The sequence below is a fragment of the Blennius ocellaris genome (assembly GCF_963422515.1).
Source record: "Blennius ocellaris genome assembly, chromosome: 9".
Classification (NCBI taxonomy): Eukaryota; Metazoa; Chordata; class Actinopteri; order Blenniiformes; family Blenniidae; genus Blennius; species Blennius ocellaris.
In genome coordinates this window covers 9,925,194-9,943,847 of record NC_137658.1, presented here as the reverse complement: position 1 = coordinate 9,943,847, position 18,654 = coordinate 9,925,194, and the positions used below count along the sequence as shown (strand labels likewise).

At 43.6% G+C, this 18,654-nt stretch overlaps 1 protein-coding gene across 7 annotated transcripts in view; it reads left to right on the top strand.

The window, feature by feature from the left end:
- Positions 1–700: 700 nt before the first annotated feature.
- Positions 701–18,654, top strand: part of LOC308134834 (uncharacterized protein) — a 116,129-nt gene continuing 98,175 nt past the window's right edge. For all 7 annotated transcript variants that reach the window (XM_080502658.1, XM_080502657.1, XM_080502659.1 and 4 more), the window contains exons 1-2: positions 701–1,142; positions 1,655–1,724. In XM_080502658.1, the coding sequence (XP_080358784.1) occupies positions 849–1,142; positions 1,655–1,724 (364 nt within the window). In that variant the 5' untranslated portion in view covers positions 701–848. The remainder of the gene's footprint in view (positions 1,143–1,654; positions 1,725–18,654) is intronic.

Genomic DNA, 18,654 nt, shown 5'->3' with positions numbered 1-18,654 from the left:
TCATTGCAAAATGGAGATCAGGCTGCTTAAAATACAAAAGTTGTGAATTCCTTCCAAAGAAACTACGAAAAGCGTACAACTGAGCAGAATATATTTAAACGAATTGAGCCACTTGCAAAATAAATCACGCTTCGTGTAATAAAAGGGCATGGTTGCTTGTAGTGATATAGCATTATGCTATTAATACTTCAAGTTCAGTTTTGTTGAAGTACTTAATCCTTTTACTTTTTGAATCAAAGTAGGGTTTTGGTTGTTTTTTTGTTTTAAGTGCAGAATCGCTTCTTCCAGCCAAATGAGCCATTTATTTTAATTTTATTCATCGCATTGACTATTTTACATCCGTCATACAAGAAAGGTCCTATCTCCTGACCTCGGTCAGCGATCCCTGATTGGACGGAGCTGATCAGTGATCGGTGTCAATCAGCTGTCAGCCGGCAGCCTCCCACGTGGTCCGCAGGGCGGGTGAGTCTCAACTTTTTCGGAGGACAAAACAATTGGACGCGTCGGTAGTTGCGCTTCACGTGCGCGTAGGTTACTCTCTGAACCACAGACCTGCACGTCAGGAGGCGTCTCCCCCCCCCCCCTTCTCTCTCTCTCACTGGTTGGGGTCCAGATTACTCCCATCTGCGCTCGTTGTGAACCCGGCGCGCGCCGCCTCCAGCCTCCAACTCTAATTCAGTGCGTGTCGAACCGTCAGACTGGTTTGTTGTCTCGGTATTCAAAGGGAGAGCCTGGCTACACTTCGTTCCCAGACGTTCGTCACCAGATTCTGGTTATTCTTTCCTTCATCGCGAGGAGTTTGACGCTAAAAAACCCAAAACAAAAACAAAAACAAAAAAAAAACTAAAATGGATAAACACAGCGACTCCATCGCTGAGAGCAAGTCGGCGTGTCAGTGCGCCCCGCAGTCGGTGGTCCAGCGGTGGATGCCAGGTTTTCCCATCACCCTGTGCCTGCTGATGTCTCTGAGCTCCATCACCGTGTGTCTCCTCATGAGCTTCAAGACCCACCAGCTGGAGAACCGACTGCAGATGGAGATTGACAGGACGTCCATCTTCCAGCCTCCACACCAGTCCGTACTGAACGAGGATGGGACCCTACTTTCAGATCTGAGAGCCCCCATAGCAAAGTTCGTGGAAGAGGTACACGCCTGCTGCCGTTCTGGATATTATTGACAGTTGTTGATAAACACATGTTTTGTACCTGCGATCATTGCGCGGAGCCACCGCTTCCCGGTGCGTAAACCGTGCGTAATAATAAGGAACATGTGCGGAGAGATTTTGCAGATACACAAACAGGGCACTTTTTTTTTTTTTTTTTTTGGCAGCCGTGCGCTAATTATTCCCTGATAAATTCCTTTTAAATGCAAGACCTTAGGGATCTTACGAGCTTGCAGCTGGCCAATTACTCTGTGGTTATAGGTCTTTATGGGGTGACATGACCACTGATGATGAATACCAACCTGTAATTTATTCACAGGCGCACACACATTAAGCAAACTCCCCTCATTTAGAGCAGTATCCCCTACTGTCTATGGTAGAAACAATTATTTGCAAGCAATAGAAAACTGATTCCCTATAAACTCTGCTGTTGCACTGACAACCCACACATCAATGTAAACCTGTTGCCGCAATCTGTCTTTGTGTGTTTGCAGAAAGTGCTGGGTCTGATGCCGAAATTACGGACGGCTCGGGATGTTGGCCAAGAGTGCTCCTGTCCTCCAGGTATGGTTCTTTGTCACCTCTGGACCCGCCTCTGAAAGAAACAGAGGTGTTCAGTCTGCCTCTTCATATTTCAGGCAGTCCACAAACAACTGTCCGTCTGCTTGCGTGACCTTGTTTCCTTCTTTGTGTGGAAGGTCTCTGTAAGTGTGACAGCAGGGCATGGCCCTCAGCAGGCCAGCGGGGTGTGGGACATCCAGCCCTGCAGCCCTGCGGCCCCGTGTCAAGAGTGGTTGATGCTCACTTTAATAGATGGAGCAGCCGTGTGCCAAGGCTGGCCACGTTTGGCTGGTGGTGTTGGTTACAGGCGTCGCAAGAGCTCCTGGGATGGAGAACATTGTGTGACGCACATCGTGTTACACGTAGATTCCCATATTCAGCTGGGAGAATGAAAGAAAAATGGGTATTCATGTGTTCTGTTCAGGCATGGGCTTCTTTTGGACTGAGCTGCAGATCAGCTGTGTATTTAACAGTTAAAAGAGCTGTGACAGCCCACCTATTAAAAAGGAAAGTTGTTTCTAGACCCCCCCCCCAGGATGTGTTTTACTAAAGCTTGCATTCATGACATTCCTGTTTCTGTAACAAACAAAAAAAAAAAAAAAGTGGAATCTGGCCATCATTTCTCCTTGGGCTCATGTCTTTTGCTATATTGGCGTAATGAAAGCTGTATGCAGACGTTTAATTCCTACGATGCTTATCTGCGGACTTGAGGGAATTTCTCCTTTTCTCTTTCATCTCGGAGTCTGGGTGCGAGGAGCCTCTCACAACAAGAACAGGTGAAAGTGTTCACAAGTGGAATTTCTGGCCCACTTTCAACACATTCTGTTCTCCAGTCTGAGGTCTGCAGTGAAAATATGGCCGCTGAGTCTGTGAACTTGGTTACTTTTTGGATGCAGACCCACCTTCACGAGTCGGCATATTCCCATGAGTAAGACTCATTAGAAATGATTGATAATTGATTACAAGCTGATCAGAAGTCACATGCAGTGTACTTCTTCTCTGAATTTTCATGTAATCGCCCCCATCAGATGACATTTTCGTGTCAAATGTTGCGTCCAATTTTCCCGTCAATTTCACCGAACTGCTGTATAATCGAGTGGTTTTGGCGCTGCCATGCAGTCCTTTCGCAACAGTTCAGAAAGTCTATTTAAAGTCCTTCTTTGCAGTTTCTTGTCTGTAGATGTGGTGTGGCGCTTTGAGTGAAACAAAAGGCCTTTTTTTGTTGTTGTTGTTTATTGCGGGTTTGATTCAAGTTGAATGTCTGAGGACTGTTTTCTCATTTCTCAGCAATTAGATTGCTCAATACAGACTTGTTAACATTCCTACAAAAAATGTGTTTATTTCGAAATGGAGACTTTTCAGTCAATAAACTTTCTCTTTTTTAACTACCAGGGGTTTGCATGTGGGTATGTAAAGCGGTGCATGTAACTGTTGTAAATGTGTCCATATACATGCTGTTTTCTTTCTCTTTTTTTTGCAGTTCACCTGCATTTATCAGTTTACAGTTTGCAAGTGGCTGCGTGTGTGGCACTTGTCTGATTTTTTTTTTTTTGTCCCAGGGCCTTTGAGGGGCCGACAGAGGCATCTCTCTCAACACGACACTGTAAGAAGAGACACCCCCCCCCCCCCCCCCCCCTTTTTTTTTTACCACCAACTCTCACCACCTGTAACTTGAATCTCTTACCATCAGGATCACAGGCCAGGGTATTTCTGCCTCTATGTGTGTGAGAGATACCTCACCACACGGCACGAGTGGCATTTGTGCCATTAAAGCTATGCTCTCCGCATCAGAGCACTCACCTTTCAACATGCACTTGTACAAGGGCCCAAGAGGGGGCAGCACCTGCGCAGCAGCACTGAAAAACCATCATGTTGAGTATGCCAGAGTGATACTTCTGCTTCTTTGAGGTGCAATACAATATTTTCAGGCATGTCACTGCGAGTTTCCTCTCTCTCTCGTCCCGTCAGTGGATGCAGCATTGTGACACTTTTATGCCCCAAGTTCTCACTCGGACTGTCGTTAAGCTCTGGACAAACTGTCACCGGGTCCAACTCTGCTTACAAGCTTCAAGTGTTTGCAATTAACACCGGTCTGTTCCCTCAACATACGGGCCGCACACAACATATGCTCTCGCACACGGGACATTCATGTTCACCGGCGTTCATTACTTACACATGAGCACAACACCTCTGTGGTGCCTCGGCTAATTAGATTCATGTGGGGGCAGCATGTGTCCCATGCAGGGGAGAGTGTATTGTCATCTTTACAATTTGCATTTAAAGGCTGTTTAATGGGTCTCACACTGGCTGAGGGGCACAAAGTCTGCCCACACTTCGGCAGGGGGGCTAAAAGAAACTGCCAGCCAGAAACACCCATTAATATTAGTGAGTCAGCAGTCGCCGCAGGACCGCGCGTTCAAAGCGGTAATAGTAGTGTTTGCTTTTTGGCCAACCTGAGGATTTTTGTGGTCTTCGGTGGTGTGACCTTTTGAACTTTGAAAACATGATGCAAAAAAAAAAAAATCAACAAATGGCGATCTTTGGAGATTTGCATAGTTAATGACGCAGCGTTACAGAGGCTTGCAGAAGTTGTTTGTTTGCACTGTTTTCCACATACAGTCGCAGTTTTCTGTATTTTCTGTCACATATGTGGTGCAACAATGTTGGATATTCACATTGAACTTGATGAAGTATCTTTGGCTGCATGATGAAGTAACAGTTTTGAAGAGAAAACTGGACATTAATTGGCCAAAGCACAATGAGGCTGGTGTCGAATTACAAGCAGGCCAGTAGGCTGCCTACGAACTGGTAAATCAGGATCAGCACCGTGTTCCTGATCCGAGCTGGGAATCCAGGTGAAACCCTGCAGGTCGATGGTCCATCGTAGGTCAAACGCAGAAAGAAAGACTCACACCTGCAAGAACTTAAGAGTCGGATCACTTCAAATGCAGTTTTGGAAGAAAGTTCATGCAAATTTCACTCAAAAAGCTTCCAGCTGGACTTCATCTCCCCTTGAGTTGAGAGTGCTAACAACTCCTCTTGTGGTTCAATTATTTAGGATTAACATGTTTTCAGTTCATTAATTAGAAAAATATAGTATGATGTCTTCATGTGCATTGTATCCTGTTCGTTTTGAGCATGTTATGTCTGTGTAATCAACCCGAACCCGTGGTGCTGCTGTATTTAAGAGGTCAGACCTCTGTCTGTGTAGTCGGATCAATTTCCATCAGATAAGAGCTCATTGATACGCAGGCCTCCTATATTGATGTGTTTTACGTGTCGTATAATTAAGACGGCATGCTGCACAGCTGGAATTCTTCATGCATTTGGAAAATCGACGTACCAGCTCAACTACAGAACACAGAAATAAGAGATTGAAGTATTTCTTCTCTGAAGCCTTGTAGTCTTCTAATCCAGCAGATATTTTATTACCCCTCATGTCAAACCCGGAAAAAGCCCACGTGTGCTCCCAGCTTGTCGGAGGATTAGCGTCTCACCTCGGAGGCAGAAGGGACGCTGCGTGCTGTCGCTGCCCAGCATCCTGCTCTCCCACCTGGGAGAGTTGAGGGGGAAAGCCAGCCGCCTTTTGGAAGATGGAGACCCACAATGGAGCCGAAGTACCCCCAGGGCTGCTTTTTGTTTTTAAAGGTATAATAAATCTGACAGGAAGCTTGTAGCTACCTATACCATCTATCGCCAAAGGAACAATACATAAGGCATATAAGATCCATTAACGGCCATTTTAAAGCAATAAACTCAGGAAATTTGTTTTCATAAGTGGTCTTGTTTAAGATTTGTTCCACTATGGGCTGCAGCTACATTAAAAGGGCCGGACCTCAGCACTGTGTGCGTGCGTGCGTGCGTGCGTGCGTGTGTTTTGTGTGCACATGTTTGTTTTGATGTCTGCAGGCACATGTTTTAGTGCCGCTGCCGCTGCCTGACTGCATTACTTTAAATTCACGGTTGTATGAAGTCCGTTATGAGGAGAGTATCCTGTGGCAGTAAAATCCAGGTGTTTTATTTCTTTATGCTGGAGGGGAACGAGTGGGGAGTAAAATATACACTTTTTGAAAATTCTAAATGATTTCTGTCCCGCTGCTGTACGGAGTCAAGTGTCTGTGCATGCACGGTCGTGCTTTGAGGTTTTCCAGTGTTGGTCTGTCAGATGTTTTCTGTGGTATGAAACCGTCTCTTCTGGATGAAGATATAAGTCAGAACCAGACAAATTCAACTTTTAGTGGAGCCCACATTTATTTGCAGATCTGTGTTTTGTCAGCTACTGCACTTGACAGTATGTACGTTTCATAATTTATACGTCTGTTACAAAACAGACATATAAATTACATAACAGCTGTAGATGTAAATGTAAACGTAAACGTGGGTAACTGGTCTTCAAATATGTTACAGTTCAACAATCCCACTGTTTGACTTAACTAAGACAAATCTAGAAAACATGTCTAAATTCCATTGAAGAAATGTGATATTTCAACATACAGAACACAGACAGTATTTAAGTTATATTAATTAGTATAACCCAACTCTTATCACATCATATAAAAAAGAATCTTCTCTTAATCTCTTAACTATCTCGTTTACTAAAAAACAAGATCAGTCTGCATTGTCTCAATAATATAAATCAGAATCAGTTTGTGTTTCACGTGATAGAAATGAATGGAGGAAAGATTAAAGGCTCACTTTTCCTTTTTGACAAAGAACATAGTTCCACAACTGCATGTAAATGTAATGAGATGTAAAAAAATAAATAATTGAAATAAGCCACAGCATAACAGGAATATTCTTTAGAAAGTCTGACATCGACTCACATTGGCTCGAGAAAACAATGTTTCCTGAAGATCTTTTGAACCATGTTTTTCCAGTTCACTTCAAAACATGTTGATACCTTGTCAGGATGGTGGCATCCCAGTATCCTGGTATCCCAGTATCCTGGTATCCTGGTACGCTCCTTCCTCACAGCCACATTATCGCAGACACAGCCGTACTTGCAGCAGCTCAAATGCTCAGCTATGCGAGCTTTGCATTTCCAGGTTATACTCATCGTACAATTGTAGTTCCCCCGTCCCGTAAGAGAGTAATAAATATGAGTGACTCTTGGTGACTCATTCTTACTTGGAAGCCGATCTGCTGAAGTCACAGGCTGATTGAGGGAAAAGGTTATAGATTTGAATTCATAGGTTGGATTTAGCAATACAGTCCTGATCTGTGGTGAATACAGAACACACATTAGTGTCTTTTGACGTTTGAAGCGAAACACTGCTTCTTACAAGTATTTATACCGATTTACAGTTACATCTTATTGCCCCTTTTCACTAAGAAGAACCACACAAGTTGATATGCATGGACAACACTGCAGCACGTAAGATTTGTTGAAATAGTAAAATGACTCGTACATGCTGTTAAAACAACAATTAAACACTCTGTTAACCATTACTATTATGGGCAGCCATCTTGAAAAACAAAACACAGGGTCCTCAGAGCTGCCCTGAGTTTATCATTACTGTATTGATCCGAATGATTAAAGACTTTAGTTACTTCAGTCTGAAACTCCCAAAATTCTGCAATTATGCTCAGATAAGATGGACGACACAACTAATTGATGTGGCCGGGCTTTCAGCATGTTCAGTTCCCACTCACCCTCACGCTTGCTGCTAATATAGCTAATAACACCCTCCCACACACACGCACGCACGCACACACACACACACGCGCACATCCACATCCCTCCCCTCCCTGTCTCTCATCACCTTTATTTTTTATTAAAGTTAGCTTTGTAAAACCACAATGTTTAACAGCACAGCCAATATTCTTCCTGTTGGAAAATAAACAGCTGGACGCAGGTCGGCCATTCGGCAAGACGGGGAAATCCACAATGACTTGAGGAGTGCGCAGAGGAGCAAAGGGGGTGGGAACCGACGCCCCAAGGCGTGAGGGACACATGCAACTGCTACAAGGAACTGTCTCAATAATAGAATAAAGTTGGCTGCAATAACCAGTTGACTTAATATCGTCTTAGTTGTCACAATTTGGCTGCGGTCGTTAAAAGCAGGAATTCACGTGGAGCAGATATTCCAAAGGATCCATGTGTTTATGTTTTAGCATGAGATTGTAGGTCATCACCTTTTGGCTCGCAGCAGAAACAGTGGGAGAAGCAGCCAGCTATTGAGAAACCGCATGTTTATATTTATATCATTGTCTCGTCTCAGGTCAGTCTGAGAGCAGAGGAAGTACTCAGGCACAGTTTTCTCACGTGCAGCACATCTCTGCTGGCATGAACCAAAACACAAGGGTTATTTCCTTCTGCAGCAGAAACCGAGAGGGGATGAGTGTGTTTTATTACCATCGGTGGACATAAATCTGAAGCACGTCCACATTTTGAGCGATATTGCACATTGGACGCGTCCATTCTTTACCACTTTACCAAGACGGGGTCATTTGGGATCCAATGGCAAAAGTCACTGTCCTGGTTGAGGTTTATATTATTAATAAATCAGATAAATATTAGGAAGGCGTATTTTAACCATTAGAATTAATTTTGTAACAATATTAATTTCAACATCTCCTGAACTGGGCTGTTCTGAAATCAGAAGTTTATCAATTTAAAGTCACGTGGCATCGAGTTTACACTTGATTTAACAGGAACATGCTTCGCAGTTGCACGTGAATTGAAAACGCCAATTGTTTTCAGCAGCTCAGTGTGCATCAAAAGCATCAAGTGGTGAGTCAAACCTGAGGGACATAAATCTTCAGTCTTGCATTGATCTAATAGCGTCACCACCGAATCATCCACAGTGATCCTGCAGCTATTAAAGCAGAGTATGGTGCTTGAAATGTATTTGTTGCAGTTGTGTCTTCTGCCTAGTATTCATTTGTGTAGTCATAGGCCCATCCTCTATACCGCTTTATTCACCTTATGATCGGGTGGCCGAATATCTTGCCTTTTACAAAGCAGTTGTGATAATCCAAAACGGAAATGATATCCAGCTTGAGAATAAAGTGGAGATAACGCTATAGTAAAGGTTTTTTGTCTTAAATATGTCAGTCAGTCAGCATCACTGTATTTTAAAAACATTTTCTCTCAGATGTCGTATTTGCAGGATGAGCCGACACAGCTTTGAGGAGGCGGAGCTGCAAAAGAGGGCAGAGCAGCGACAAATGTGGAAACTATTATGATGTTTTGTTTAATTACCACAAGTGGCAGGTGATGAGGAGAATAGCCTTTTAACGGTGGGGGCAGAGAAACTCTTTAACACCACCATGTGGCCTCTTGCTGCTGACGGCATCACGAGGTCTAACAATCCCTCTCTGTGCTGCTCTGTGTGACTGAACCGCTTTAATAATGGATCTGATTTGACAACGCCGCGAGGATCTGGGAGCTAAATATTGTGAATGTATGTGTTTTGAGGAGTAAAAAAAATAACGTTATCACTTCAACGCTGCACCAGACCTGCGAGGCATTTAAAGAGGCTTTCATTGTAATCCCATCATCTGTTAAGATGTCCACAACGGATAGAGATTCATAGAAACAAGTTTCCAGTGTCGGCATTTATGGGTCAGTTAATCCGTCAGGAATGTGGCGAGGCCGAATCCAGCTGCACGCAAACACACCTGGATTTATTGGACAGATTGCATCGCTGGAGCCGAACCCAGACAAACAGGGAGGCCGAGTTGGTGCAGAGGTTATTGTTTATCTTCCATCGGCCCCAGACGCAGGGGCAACAATCTGGGTATGTCCCCCTCTCCCTGACCGGGAGCCATGGGGGCTGCTGGAAGTGTGAAGCAGAGCATAGGTGATCCAGATGGGATTGTTGTGCCTGAACGTGCCCCTGCTTATTGTAAAAGCTCCTGGACAGACTCGCCACTCTCCCAGCACCTCTTTAATGAGAGCCGAGCTCATAAAACTGAGCCCGAAACCTTTGAACAAGCCCTCAGCATCACTGGTGCGTGTTATTCTGTCCTCGCAGGGAGGCAAGGCCATGTTGGACCATAGTGCAGGATGCCTATCAACAACTTAACACCACCGCTTTGAGGGAGGGGCATATTTACATGTGTCGGGCCTGCTTTCTCTCTCCATTTGACCTCTTTATTGGCATCTTTCATTTTAGTCCCTGTACTATTTAATTGTTGTTTTTTTTTTCTTGTGGGCTCTCTTCATGCAGTTTTAGCTCTCTCTCCATTCTTGTCTGTATTTATATTTCCAGGGGTGTATATGCAGGGCAGGGTCTGGGGTCTGGATGGTGTGAGGCTGCAGCACATCCAGTTTGGGTCAGTCTGTTTGCTGATTGTATACATTAACCTAAAGTTCAGCCAGGAGTGAGTGTGGAGGAAGGGTGATGGTTATCGCGCATACTGTAAACATACAATGAAGATATGCAGGTGGGCTTTCACGGGGTAAGTCGGTAGTCCCACAGGTGTGTCTGCAACAAGCCCGTTTTTCTGTACTTTGTTAAATTCTATTTTATCCTGCTGTAATTTACTGAAATAGAAATGTAGATGACTTATGGACTCTGAAAAATTTATTTATTCTAAGATTTAAGCAAAAAAAAAACCATCACTGTGGAATTCCTATATATGCCTAAATGGACACATAAAAAAAAAAAAAAAGAAACTTTTGGTGGTAAAAGTTAACCAACCAAGACGTATGAGGTTGTTCTGCACTCATGTTTACAACCAGATGGAACACATCCACGGCTTGACATCGAACCACAGTGTCTCCAATTAAACCATCAAGTTGATTTGTGTGTGAAACGGCCTGGGCTGTTGACCCAGTTTAGGCATTTTCCAGTTTTATTCCCGAGCAGAACCATACCAATGCCCTCTAACATTACCCCGTCGAAGTTGATTGGACCGCCGCTTGGCAACGCTTGCACAGTGGTGCAGCATGAACATCCAGCAATGTGTTGCAACTCCACCTTTGTATGTTTCTCTTTTTGTGCCAGCAGGTCCGCGGCCTAGCTGTGCCGCGACTCTGTGATAATCTGTGTTGAGCGAGTGCTAATTGGTGCACAGTGGTGGTGGACACACACACACACACACACACACACACACACACACACACACACACACACACACACACACACACATCCTGACTTGCCGCCATTAAATTGAACCACTTGGTTTCGGTCAGGAAGGCTGTCGCTGCCGACACTGCCCGGGCCATATGGAGGCACAGATGGAGCGGGTGGGGGAGGAGGAATACGGAGAGACTAACTATAGTGAAATATACTGCACATGTTGAAACTTTAAAAAAAAAAAAAAATTTTTTATCAGAGTTCCATCTGTTTTTTACATGTTGAGCAAATGTTGGTGTGTGCCTACATTCTTGTTTGCATGCGTGTAAGTACAGCCTATGTGTGGGCCTGCATGTTAGCTCACCTTGTGTGTGTGTGTGTGTTGTAATTGTCATGCATGACCGTGTGTGTTCCTCTAGTTCTGCATAGCATCCAACAGCCCATCTCCATTGCCCGCCTCTGTAGCGGCTTCTTATCTGCATATTTGCTGTTCCTCTCGAATCATAAGAAAATGAGTCCTGAGTGCATTTTGGGAGCCAGGAGAGTCTATCGCAGATGTCCAGCCAGGTTGGGTTACACACGAGATATCTGGATTGAACATGTGGAGAATCTATCAGGTCTACCATCTCTTCCCTCTCATTCTCTCATTTTGTGTCTCCCTGCATTCAAATTTTGTTTCCCCTCATTTCTTTCCCTGACCTTTCCCTCCACATCTGGTCTTCCTGGTGTGTGTGTGTGTGTGTGTGTGTGTGTGTGTGTGTGTGTGTGTGTGTGTGTGTGTGTGTGTGTGTGTGTGTGTGTGTGTGTGTGTGTGTGTGTGTGTGTGTGTGTGTGTGTGTGTGTGTGTGTGTGTGTGTGTGTGTGTGTGTGTGTGTGAGGTATAAGTTAACAGACAGTGTTATGTTTCATGTGTCACAACACTGACAGACGTAAGCGAAAAATAAACTTGAAGTCATTCAAACATCCACCCGAATGCACTCACACGCATTTTAATAGCAGCGTCGCTGTTTTACTTGCTGTTAATACTTGCTGTTAATACTTGTTAAATCAAGGCACCGTGGGATACACATTTGGAACTGAGCAGGTCCTTTTTTGGGGGGGTTTGTTTATTTACTTGGAGAGTTTTCTCACGTCCATGTGGTTCTGATTGTGTGATTTGGAACAAAGAGTGGGATGAGTGGAGGGGGTAGAGAGAGAGAGAGAGGGGAAGGGTGGAGGGAGTGACGGAGAAACTACAATGTTACACAAATGAATGACTAATTTAAATTCTGTGACGTGTGTAGATCAAATCTGAAATCACAATTCATTTCAGTGTCTCTTGTCACTTTATATTTTCCTCTAGCTCGTCTCAATATGCAAATGTAGTATTCTGCAAACACAGTTTGGCAGGAAAAGCTGCCTGCTCTGCATCAAGCCTCTTTTTTCACTTTATAAATAACAAGACATATGGGTGAAACCAAAGATTGAACAAAAAAAGTATGTATACACAGCAAAAACAGCCCAAATTGGCCCTTAAATAGGGAACCTGTTTATTAGAGACTATGGGCCAATAAGGAGACTTGACCCAAATCAAGCAGTTTATCATAAGACATGTTGTTGAGAGTCAGAGCCAAACCACCAGTGCACAAACTCTAAAGTTGACATAATTGGAAGAATTGGCTCGATGCACAATGTTGTCATCTAAGAAGCACAATTATTAACTCGGGCAGGAGAAAAGTACCCCCGATCAGATTAATAAGCACAATTGTGTATGTCATGGGGTGTCAAGATGGGAGGTAGGATTGGAAGCATGCTTGTCTCTCACACAAAAAAAAAAATCTGGCTTTGTTTCATGCCTTGAAAGCTTTTCCACACAACGCTGAGTCATTCGAGCATTCGCCGCTGCAAACTGACCAACTGCAGGAAAACGGCCCTGAAATGGTGAATCTCGCAGTGTTTTCGGTTTCTAAACCACATTCAGCGTCTGCAACAGCTTTGATGTCGACGTGATATGCCACTGATGAGTGACGACCATGCGCCTGTAAACTTTTCCTTTATCCATTCTGTTTTGCGGCAGGATACTTCTGGATTAAATCACAGCCAAACATGTCTCCTTTATCAGATGCTTGTGCAACAAACAGAAGAATGATTTTGGGCAGTGTTTGATCTGGCAGATGTGCACAAGGATTTTAACTGCCTGCTACTATCTCCGAAGAGCCTAACTACTATTATTTTCAGAAAATACTCAAAAAGTGAAAGTGAAAATACTCATTTCGTGAAATATTGTTTACCCTGGGACGTTTGTTGTATCTGGCACATTTAGCAAACAGAACATGCCATTGAGCTTTCTTTTTAACAAGCAAAAGTCTGAGAACCATCTCTCCTGGCGTGCGGATGCAGAAGCTTTAATTAGATCAGACAGATGTGAGAAATTGTCTGTCTGGTCCACCAATTAATTTGCTCAACTGATCTTGTTTGGCCTAATCTTGCCTGAACTTTTAAACTCTCCTTTGTCACTCTATCAGTCTCTGTTTTCTCCTCAATCAGGAGGACAGACAGTGGTAAATGGAGCGTAAGTGCCCAGATGTTTATCTTTCCTGTCCAGGATTTTGCTCGGCGCAGGCTTGAACACTCTGCATGGGCCTGGATGGCTGTTTGATTGTACTTGTGGACAAAGTAGTGGGAGACGAGGCACAGTGTGGTTTTTGTATGTGAGCTAAAAGTGGGCAGATGGGGTGACTGCTGGAGACCGGCGGGGATAAAAGGGTGTGGAAGTCCTGTGTGTACCCCAAGCAAACAACCCAGATAAGATCTGAATGGAGGCGGCGCAGCTGGAAGCCTTCCTGCGTTGACCCCTTTCTCTGCCTCTCTCACATTCCTTCAAGCCCTCCGCTGCCCTCCTTCTCACTGCGTCCCCCGATTTTATTCCCCTTACATCTCCTCTCCGACTTGAGCTCATTCTCCCGCTCCCGACTCGCAGCCCGTTGGTCCATACATTATCTTTTTTTTTCAAACAACATCCTCGTGTCTGGAGTTTGCCGTAGATCGTTTTTCTCCTTCTGTGCGGCGTCTCCCCTTCTGTTCTTCACTTTACTGCCTCTCTCGTCTCCGCCCCCCCTCCTCATCGTAGCAGGACCTCAGTAAAGTGGGGTCACCCTTTAGCAAGTAATGCTGTGTCTTTCCTCTGTTTCTCCCCTGCACTTTGACTACCTTCATTAATATTGGCTTCTCTAAACTGACTGATCGCCTTTCATGTTTTCCCCTGGGCCATGTTCTAGACATGACAGTAGACCTAACATTTCAAAGGAAGGCCTCTCCGCTGGGGCATGTAAGGTTTTTCATTGAATTTACATGCGTGTGTGTGTGTGTGTGTGTGTGTGTGTCTCCATGTTGGACGGGATCAAGACAAAGCAAAAACAGAGCAAAGCAGCTGTGCTTGTTATCTTTCGAGGCCTGATTTCATATCGCCAAGTGAAGTCATTACAGTTCACGTCGTTCATCAGGAGCCAGAAGCAGCCGAGTTTCTTTGTTCTGCTGCTAAACGACTTTATGTGTCACATGAAAATAAAAGTGTGCGGGTGATAAGGGGGGTGGAAAGTGAGACGCGGGATAGAAATAGGAAACCCTGTCAGTCTGTGTTGTCTTGGAATGATTGTCGTGTATATTTAGCTCGGTGTGGATGGTGACACAAAGACAGCTGTTGTTGCCAGCTCAATTCTATTTTGGCCGTGCATTGGTCCCTCCTGTCATTTTAACCAGAGCCATGTCTGTAAATATCTGTGCCGCTGACAGAGTGTTGAGGCAAAGCGCACACTGCACAACTAAGATCCTATCTCGTATTATTACAGCCCAGACTGCAGGGATCTTACAACTGAAATTAAGTGAACTCGGGCTCAGGTTCAGTGTTAGATATTGGCCACAGCCTCCTCCAGCATCACTGACGCCGTTTATCCAGTTTCCCGTGTCCAGTAATAATCCTTACCCATTAACCTCACAACCCCCTTGACCTTTTTGCAACAGTGGAGGCCCGTAAGCTCTCCTGCTGTAAGCTTCAAACCCTAACAAGTCCTATTTAGTGCGTCCAGCAGGAAGTGCAGCCTCCCCTCTGCCCACCTCCATCCCCGAAACCCCACCGTCCTGCCCAAACACAAACTCTTCTCCTGTTCCTTTTGGGAACAAACAACTCCCAGAAGCCTTACAGAAGTGTAATGAGGTGAAGGAGTCCACAAACACAGTGATGATATATGAATGTCTGTCAACGTCTTGATAAATATGTGACGCACGCATTTATTTATAAAAGATTTCAATCACTTCACCTCTGCCCTCATAAATGTCCAAATCTCAGCTCAACTTTTTGCAGTTTTTCTTTCCTGCATGCAAGCGGACTATTTTAAGGAGCAACAAATGTCAGCTTTGCCTGCCAACGCTGTGAAGACCGTAATGGTACACTCACAAGCACAAACTGCCTAAACAAAGAAAAAAAATAAGCACTCTCCATCAAAATAAATGCAAGGCCGTTGCTTTGCTCTATAAATACATTTTCATTTGATTCTTGTATTTTCATGATTGTAACACACGTTGGTCAGGGACAAAGATGTAACCCACTGGCTTTAAAATGATCTAAATAGGGTATTTGGATGTTTAATTCAAAAATCAAGTCAAAGGAAATAAGTTCTTGACTACATCCTGTCATGTGACACAGTATTTGGTATTGTATTGAAACGATCCCATCTGCAAAGTAACATTGTGTGAAAATATAAATCATAGAGCAACATTTTTAAGTCGGTGCGCTTTTGACTTAAAGACCCATGCGTAATGAACATCGTCGTGAGACTAATCATATTTGAACCCCTGTCTTACAGTGTGCTGCAAGAATGCAAAGTGGTACTTTAGCAGTATTCAATTTGAAATGTACACAAATGTACATTACTGGCGTATGTTAGACATTATTCATTATGGCTTGAGGATGTAAAACTAGACTCTGCAGCACCACTGTTTGAGACCTTTGAACTCTTTATACAGTATGACTGAGGAGGAAAGGGGGCGAGTGGTCTTAGTGTGGGGCAGAGAGTAACTGGGTAAGCAGCAGAATTGGAGGGGGGGGGTTGAGGGCGGCGTCGTTGAAAGTTTCACAACAGGTTTGATCTGCATGCTTGAGGGGGTCAGATGGCCTCTTACAAAAAAAAAAAAAAAAAAAAAAAAAAAAAGGATCGGATGACTTGGCTTTTATGCTGTTGAAGTTGTCCGTTTGTCTGTCACTCAGCGGGACTGTTTACAGGTCTGCCAAATGTCACTCATCATTCACACACACACACACACACACACACACACACACACACACACACACACACACACACACACACACACACACACACACACACACACACACACACACACACACACACACACACACACACCTTTTGCTGAACTGATTTGCAGATTTACTATTTAATTCATAGTCAGAACTACTAGTTACATAAACCCCATCTTTTCACCAACATTAATCTACCAATAGCCTGACCATGGACATGTTTTCACCTAAAAATGTATTTATTACCATAATATAACTTTAAATTTTTGTGCTCACAGATGGAGTTAGTGTACAATCAAGTGTAGGTCCCCAGTAATAGAGGAAAATAAAGACACACACACACACACACACACACACACACTGCTCTCGTCCTTGCCCGTCAGACAAATATCTGGCCCCTGGCCGATACACTGCTCAGCTGTGGCTGATGTTGAAGTTGGACAAGAAGCTGTGTTGAGTTAGTCGAACTGTTTTTGGAACCATATAACACAAAACAAAAAGAGCCCAAGGAGAACATCTAACCTGGTTACAGAGCGCAAACAAATACGTTTCAATACAGGGGCCAGTATAAACAGGTATATGACTATGTACACAACGTTACATGCCAGGATACATGCAAAACCATGTAACCGTAAGCGTATGCGATAGAGAAACACAGTCATACATTCTGGGTCCAGTCCAACAAACCCCTGAAGGCGCTCAGCTCACTGCACCCAGTGTCCGAGCGCACAGGCACACAAACACTGAGCTGACATTAACTAACAACCACAGGAGGCAAAGAAAAGAACCAGCAAACATCAGTGGTATCCCCTCCTGATCCCAATTTTCTTCTTCTCCCCATAGGGCCGCAGAATGAGGCTATTGTTGTCTGTCTGCTCTCTCTTCATTCCAGTCCTCATCTATTGCTTTTTTTTTTTCTGTTCACCCTAAACAATTGTGCTTTTCCCATAGTTAGGGTATCATGTATGATTGACATCAAGCGTGGAAAAATGTCCTCCATCTTACATTGGAGACCAACGACGTGCCCTTCTCTCCTGCTGGTTGTGATTGTACGTGTGGTATTGGGCTCTTCAGTCTCTTGTACTGGAGTGTCACATTTGTTCTATGTGGTGTGGTATTGCGGTAACACTGAAGGAACGGGGGGGGGGGGGTCAGACATGCTAAAAAGGATTCCTCTTCAAAGTGAATAAAAACAGTCTTCAGAGAGTAACAATCCTGTTTTCGTTCACATTTCTTTCACGCACTGACATAAACAGCCATGTGTGCCCATTTAAGGTGGACCGATGCTCCTGTCTCCAATTAGGTGTTTTCTGCAAGTGTAGCCCATGTGTGCACAGTATGATGCTACCTTTGCCCCTGGAAGCGCACTCACACACTCGCACAGCGGCAGAAAAGCATCACGGCCATGCGCTTTGGCGAACAGAGCCTTCATCTGGCTGTCATAATGAACAACAGTGCCTCGTCCATTGACGAAGAACAGGAGACGTTTACAGTATTTCTCTGGATGTTTGCAGCAGAGAGGGACCTTCTTTATGTGTACTGATATTATCAAAGAAGTGTAAAGTCAAGTCGTAAATTTTGTGGTTGAAGCGCTTTAGTGGGACCATCACTGGTAATTCCTCATTTTATAGCCCTGTTAGTGTGGATCAGACAGACTTTTTTTCAATAAGTGTTGGAAGGATTGCCATGAAATTTGCTACAGACATCCGCTGACTTCATTTAGTGCCACCAGAAAGTTTACATTTGTGGTTTTGGGTAAAACCTCTCAACAGCAATTGGATACAATGTTATAAAAAATGGATTCTGCTGTATTATGCATTTTTATTGTAAATATTAACACACTGTTGAACAGCACACCAAGGTCTCGTTTAACTCCTCCTCATCCCAAAGTAAATGGAATCTTGGCTCTAAACAGGACATGACATCAACTTCCAATACTTGTAATGTGTTTGCAGGAAATGGGGAGAGGAAGATAAATTTACCCACATTTGAACCACGTATCGGTTGTGATTACTCTATACTGGATGTATTTTAACATTTAAAAGAAAAAAGGAAATACAAGGATTTTTTATAAATACATTTATGTTATTAATACATTCATTTCATTTGAAATAGCTGGTAAGTCTTTATCTGCAACTGTTGTGTACACTGACGGTTTAGTATTGAAGCTCATTTTGATTTGTTTCTATGACACTTGGATCCAATTCAGTTCTAAAAATGCATCTATTTATAAAATGACTTGGTGTTGTCCTCCACATTTAGTCAATATTTCTTCCTAAAATGAAGTATTAATGCCAAGAAAAATTTGCTGAAGCTCTTTGGCGCTGATGTAGAGCGACAGAGCTTTATGATAAAACTAATGAAGTGGGGGGGGAATCTGTATATTAACATAAAGTCAATCTTCATGATAACTCATACAATATAAAACATGGCCTTGCAGACTGAAGGCCATAACAGAAACTTTACCCACTCTTCTCTGCTGTAATATACATACGTAATCAAACACCAAGCCTTTAAACCCACACTTCATATTTTGACCAGATTCAATCAGAAACTCATGTTTTGGGCTAGATTTTCATTTATTAATATGTAATGTTGAATTGATCTCAAATCTAAT